Raw genomic sequence first — 6,084 nt, 5'->3', positions numbered from 1 at the left:
TCAATAGATGCTGAAAAAGCATTCAACAAAATCCAAAATCCCTTTTTGATAAAAACACTTCAAAAGGTAGGTATTGAAGGAAACTTCTTCAATATGATAAAGAGCATATATGAAAAATCCACAGCCAGCATAGTACTCAATGGCGAGAGACTGAAAGCCTTCCCTCTAAGATCAGGAACAAGACAAGGATGCCCGCTGTCACCACTGTTATTCAACATTGTGCTGGAAGTGCTAGCCAGGGCAATCCGGCAAGACAAAGAAATAAAAGGAATCCAAATTGGAAAGGAAGAAGTAAAACTGTCATTGTTTGCAGATGATATGATCTTATATGTGGAAAACCCTGAGAAATCTACGATACAGCTACTAGAGCTAATAAACAAATTTAGCAAAGTAGCGGGATACAAGATTAATGCACATAAGTCAGTAATGTTTCTATATGCTAGAAATGAACAAACTGAAGAGACACTCAAGAAAAAGATACCATTTTCAATAGCAACTAAAAAAATCAAGTACCTAGGAATAAACTTAACCAAACATAAAAGACCTATACAAAGAAAACTACATAACTCTACTAAAAGAAATTGAAAGGGACCTTAAAAGATGGAAAAATATTCCATGTTCATGGATCGGAAGACTAAATGTCATTAAGATGTCAATTCTACCCAAACTCATCTACAGATTCAATGCAATCCCAATCAAAATTCCAACACCCTACTTTGCAGACTTGGAAAAGCTAGTTATCAAATTTATTTGGAAAGGGAAGATGCCTTGAATTGCTAAAGACTCTCTAAAAAAGAAAAACCAAGTGGGAGGACTTACACTCCCTGACTCTGAAGCTTATTATAAAGCCACAGTTGTCAAAACAGCATGGTACTGGCACAAAGATAAACATATAGATCAATGGAATCAAACTGAGAATTCGGAGATAGACCCCCAGATCTATGGCTGACTGATCTTTGATAAGGCCCCCAAAGCCACTGAACTGGGTCATAATGGTCTTTTCAACAAATGGGGCTGGGAGAGTTGGATATCCATATCCAAAAGAATGAAAGAGGACCCCTACCTCACCCCCTACACAAAAATTAACTCAAAATGGACCAAAGATCTCAATATAAAAGAAAGTACCATAAAACTCCTAGAAGATAATGTAGGAAAACATCTTCAAGACCTTGTATTAGGCGGCCACTTCCTAGACTTTACACCCAAAGCACAAGCAACAAAAGAAAAAATTGATAAATGGGAACTCCTCAAGCTTAGACGTTTCTGCACCTCAAAGGAATTTCTCAAAAAGGTAAAGAGGCAGCCAACTCAATGGGAAAAAATTTTTGGAAACCATGTATCTGACAAAAGACTGATATCTTGCCTATATAAAGAAATCCTACAACTCAATGACAATAGTACAGACAGCCCAATTATAAAATGGGCAAAAGAGGCGGGCCGGAGCCCGGCGGCGCGGTGGCGCCCGCCGAAACTGAAGGTGGTTCCGAGGCGGCGGTGCTCCGGGTCCGAGGGGCTCCAGCGAAACGGCGGCGGTGGCCCCCGAGGCCCCTGAGGGAACTGAGGACGAAGCCGTGAGGCGACACCGCGGCGCGGCCCCCCCCAGCGGCCGTGCGCGGAGTAAAGCAAAAGAGAATGAAAGAAGTAGACAATCTTGAAAGTATAAATGAAGAATGGGTTTATGAAACAGGTTCTGACAACCAACCTCTTAGTGACAACCAGCAAACAGATTGTGAATATTTTGTTGACAGCCTTTTTGAGGAAGCACAGAAGACTGGTGCCAAATGCTTGTCACCCACTGAAGAAAAGAAACAGGTAGATGTTAGTATCACATTATGGAAAAATGGGTTTACAGTCAATGATGATTTCAGAAGTTATTCTGATGGTGCGAGTCAACAGTTTCTGAACTCCATCAAAAAGGGGGAATTACCTTTAGAATTACAGGGAATTTTTGATAAAGAAGAGTTGGATGTTAAAGTTGAAGATAAAAAAAATGAAATATGTGTGTCAACAAAGCCTGTATTCCAGCCGTTCTCAGGCCAGGGTCACAGACTAGGAAGATTCCAGCAAACAGATTTATGATTTACAAAAATCTTCCTAAAAGTGCCACACCAAAAATTATTTCTAAAGCAAAGAGTATTGAAGTAAAGAATAAAAATAATATGTCTGCTGTCCCGCTTAACAACTTGGAACCTATCACTAATATACAGATCTGGTTAGCCAATGGGAAAAGGGTCATCCAGAAATTTAACATTTCTCATAGGGTAAGCCACATCAAAGACTTCATCGAAAAATACCAAGGATCTCAGAGAAGTCCTCCCTTTTCTCTGGCCACAGCTCTCCCTTTCCTCAAATTGCTAGATGAAACGCTCACACTGGAAGAAGCAGATTTACAGAACGCTGTCATCATTCAGAGACTCCAAAAAGCTGCTGACCCTTGTAGAGGACTTTCATAGCATTGATTTTTGATAGACTAAGTGGAAAACTTGCAGAGAAATGATGGTTATAAATGGTCATGCAAACAGAGATGGGGGAAAGGAAAAGTCAGATTCACTGGACTTTGATTCAAGTACTATTTAACTCTCTTCTGATGAGAATTCTTAAATAAGTACAAGTTAGCACAGTAAAATATGACTGGAAACCATATCCAATGTACTTTTTCCAAAAGGCTGCTCAGAGAGAAAAATATACTTATTTTCAAAACCAATTAAATCAATATAAGGTATATTAACTATATCATTTAGAGTCTTAATACGGTGTACATAGCCAAATACATTCACACTGTCATTCTCAAATCAATATTAGCTTCCCAAACAGCAGTGATTTATTAAAATGTTAGCTGTTTCAGATTTTAAATATGGCAGTAAATTTAAAAATTACACATTGCAAATTAAAAGTATCAATATAATTCTTTACAACAGAAATGGGATGGGATGATACTGTTTTCACCCCAGCTATGCCTAAACTTCATAGTGTTCTAATCTTTATTCTCTCATGGCAGGATATTCTCAAATATTAATTTGGCAACAGTATGTAAGATGTATTTTCATTTAAGAATAAAATTTTCTAGCTTAGTATAATTCAATATTATTCTGCCTACTCACATTTCTACATTTTCTAAAAATATAATTTTTAAAAAATTATTCTCTCCCCAGAAACATTTCTATTTTATTTTATTTTTGAAAATTATGGCTTTGTTTTTAACTTACATTTGCCGTTAGCCATGTATCTGCCACCACTTAGACGCTAATGTGCATACTGTCACATTACTAATTAATGACTATTTTTAAAACTATCATGTAAAGTATGGTTTTCCATTTCATTCATCAGAGTCAACCTATGTATACATTAAAGGATGATTTATTGCATTCAGATGTCACCAAAGAAAACATGCTTTGTTACTTAGACTTTTAACAAAACCAGTTAGACTTTGATATTTCACTGTCAGATTAAATTCCTTTGCCTGAAAATCCTAAGTTTAAGAAGCTTTTTTGCACATGGCCTATTGAATTAGATTTGAGGTGGCTTACTCATTCTGTGCCAAGGAACTAAGTGGCCCAGGCCTGTGAATCAGTGTTCATGCACGCTGGGTATATCCACCAAAGCAGCAGTTCTCAAATTTTTGGTCACCAAGACCTTTTATTTATGTAGGTTATATCCATCAATTATATATTAGAGATTAAAAGTTAAAATTTTTGTTCATTTAAAATAATAAACACATTACATGTTAACATAATATTTTAATGAAAAAAAAACTTTTCCAAAATATAAAAAGCCTTATTGAGAATAGTGGCATTGCTTTCCATTTTTGGAAATAGCTTTCCTGTCTGGCCTAACATAGGCAGGTGAATTCTCATATCTGCTTCTATAAAACCTGCTGCAGTTTCACACACCATTATTCTCTGGAAAAAACGCCACTGCATACTCATAAGAGAGCAAAGAAAGCAAATAACGTTTTAATGTGATGATGAAACTAGTTCTGATTTCAAAGACCCCCTAAAGGGTGTCAGGGACCTCCAGAGGTCCCCAGATCCCACTTCTGAGAACCACTGGGGAAGCTTTTCAAAAATGCCAGTTCCTGCCATCTTCCACACACATTCTGATTCATTAGATCTGGGGTGGGTCCCAGATCTCAGCGTTTTTTCATATCAGGTGAATTTAGGTATGTGGTCAAAGCACCATTCTCTGGGAAATGCTAAGGTTCCACCTTGGCAAAGTAAAACCTGTGCTCTTAACCGGGGGCAGTGGAAGACTCCCCAGTGAGATGGGGCTGCTAGACTTCCAAGTTTTGACCCTCACCCCCATAATTTCCTCCTAGAGAGGTGGTTCCCCCTATCTGTGAACTAATCATGATGTAACCCTGTGCTTTATGTCCTATAGTACAGCTGAGACAAAGCTGGAACATTTAAATGAGGTTTTTACTAAAGGCTCAGGAATAACAAAAGGGAAATAAACACATAACTAGATGACCTGGCTTACGAGGTGTATCTTCTGTTTGCAGTCCATTTTTAAGATGCTTCCTTTTCTAGCTCCCAAACTTCCACATGGCAGAAGTCCATCTTTTTATTGGGAAGGAGGACAAAGGAGGGTCCTTTCTTTTGGTCCTTCAGAAATGAATAGGTACATAATAGAAAGTCAGTATTTATTGTCAGTAATATTTACAGCAGCCATAGGAGCCCCCTCTATAGTGTAAAAAAAAATAATTGTTCTTTAAAAAAATATGAGGGAAGGACAAAATCAATGAATTTGTCCTTAAGATATGGAAAATAAGATGATTAATATATGTTCAGGAATCTCTAAGAAAATGTTTTGTAGAGGACTGTCATGAAGAATTATATAATTTTCATTTGAATTGTAATCAGTACATGACTCCATATATTTTCTGTATTCTCCTTGGGAATGTTCTACATGTACATATATGAAAGCCTCCTTTGTGAATTTTTTGGTTTATAAATATTTAATCAGAAGATAAAAAATAAAAAAATAAAAATAAAATGGGCAAAAGATATGAAAAGACAGTTCTCTGAAGAAATACAAATGGCGAAGAAACACATGAAAAAATGCTCAGCTTCACTAGCTATTAGAGAGATGCCAATTAAGACCACAATGAGATAGCATCTCACACCAATTAGAATGGCTGCCATTAAACAAACAGGAAACTACAAATGCTGGAGGGGATGTGGAGAAATTGGAACTCTTATTCATTGTTGGTGGGACTGTATAATGGTTCAGCCCCTCTGGAAGTCAGTCTGGCAGTTCCTTAGAAAACTAGATATAGAGTTACCATTCGATCCAGCGATTGCACTTCTCGGTATATACCCGGAAGGTCGGAAAGCAGTGACATGAACAGATATCTGCACGCCAATGTTCATAGCAGCATTATTCAGAATTGCCAAGAGATGGAAACAACCCAAATGTCCTTCAGCAGATGAGTGGATAAATAAAATGTGGTATATACACACGATGGAATACTACACGGCAGTAAGAAGGAACGATGTTGTGAAACATATGACAACGTGGATGAACCTTGAAGACATAATGCTGAGCAAAATAAGCCAGGCACAAAACATCCAACAAATTCATTAATCTTCCCACTCTTTCCTATTTAATATACACCTTAGCTAAATGCTAGTTGCCATTCATCACTGCACTTATTTCTGAGGTTGTTTTTCTTTTATTGACCCACTTAGTCACTAATGTCAACTGCCTGCAACCTGTATGTACATGATGTTTTTACATGGACTACAAAATAGTGGAAGAAGGATTAACTTCAGGTAAAGATCAGTTCACCTCCTCTATTGAGACCTGAAGAGAAACATGAAGAATAGCTATGGATGTGGGGATGTTTATTGGTGGCAGGCAGGAAGTTAATGGAGTTTTTGGCCTGGGGCCTCGGGATTATCTTGGAAGTCAGAAGCAGAACAATCTGCTTGGAAGGATGTGGGAAGTAGGGTGGGAAGATTTATGAATTTGATGGATGTTTGTAATAGAGATGGAAGAGACAAAAAAAAAAAGGAGAAAAATAGATTTTGGTGTAGAACAGAGTCTATTTGAAGTTGAGAGACCAGGCATTTTTAATGAAATTAA

The 6,084-nt window shown here is 37.4% G+C and overlaps 1 protein-coding gene and 1 long non-coding RNA gene across 2 annotated transcripts; one reads left to right on the top strand and one right to left on the bottom strand.

Annotated features, from left to right (window-relative positions):
* The first annotated feature begins 1,467 nt into the window (after positions 1-1,467).
* Positions 1,468-2,913, top strand: LOC119540419 (UBX domain-containing protein 2A-like). Its single transcript, XM_037844561.1, has 2 exons — positions 1,468-2,057; positions 2,102-2,913. The coding sequence occupies exons 1-2, from the start codon at positions 1,633-1,635 to the stop codon at positions 2,451-2,453; spliced, it is 777 nt and encodes a 258-aa protein (XP_037700489.1). The 5' UTR covers positions 1,468-1,632; the 3' UTR covers positions 2,454-2,913.
* Positions 1,496-4,734, bottom strand: LOC119540420. Its single transcript, XR_005218092.1, has 3 exons — positions 4,477-4,734; positions 1,703-1,795; positions 1,496-1,557 (listed from the first exon to the last, which is right to left on the bottom strand). It is a non-coding gene; the product is annotated as an uncharacterized LOC119540420 (long non-coding RNA).
* Between the last annotated feature and the right edge of the window lie 1,350 nt (positions 4,735-6,084).

This window comes from Choloepus didactylus, chromosome 7, assembly GCF_015220235.1.
Source record: "Choloepus didactylus isolate mChoDid1 chromosome 7, mChoDid1.pri, whole genome shotgun sequence".
In the NCBI taxonomy this organism is placed as follows: Eukaryota; Metazoa; Chordata; class Mammalia; order Pilosa; family Megalonychidae; genus Choloepus; species Choloepus didactylus.
This window is presented reverse-complemented; position numbering and strand designations above follow the sequence as displayed.

Coding starts and splice junctions, on each gene's coding strand:
- LOC119540419 (XM_037844561.1), top strand. CDS start 1,633: ATGAAAGAAGTAGACAATCTTGAAAGTATAAATGAAGAATGGGTTTAT. Junction 2,058..2,101: donor CAGGGTCACAGACTAGGAAG/ATTCCAGCAAAC, acceptor TCTTCCTAAAAG/TGCCACACCAAAAATTATTT.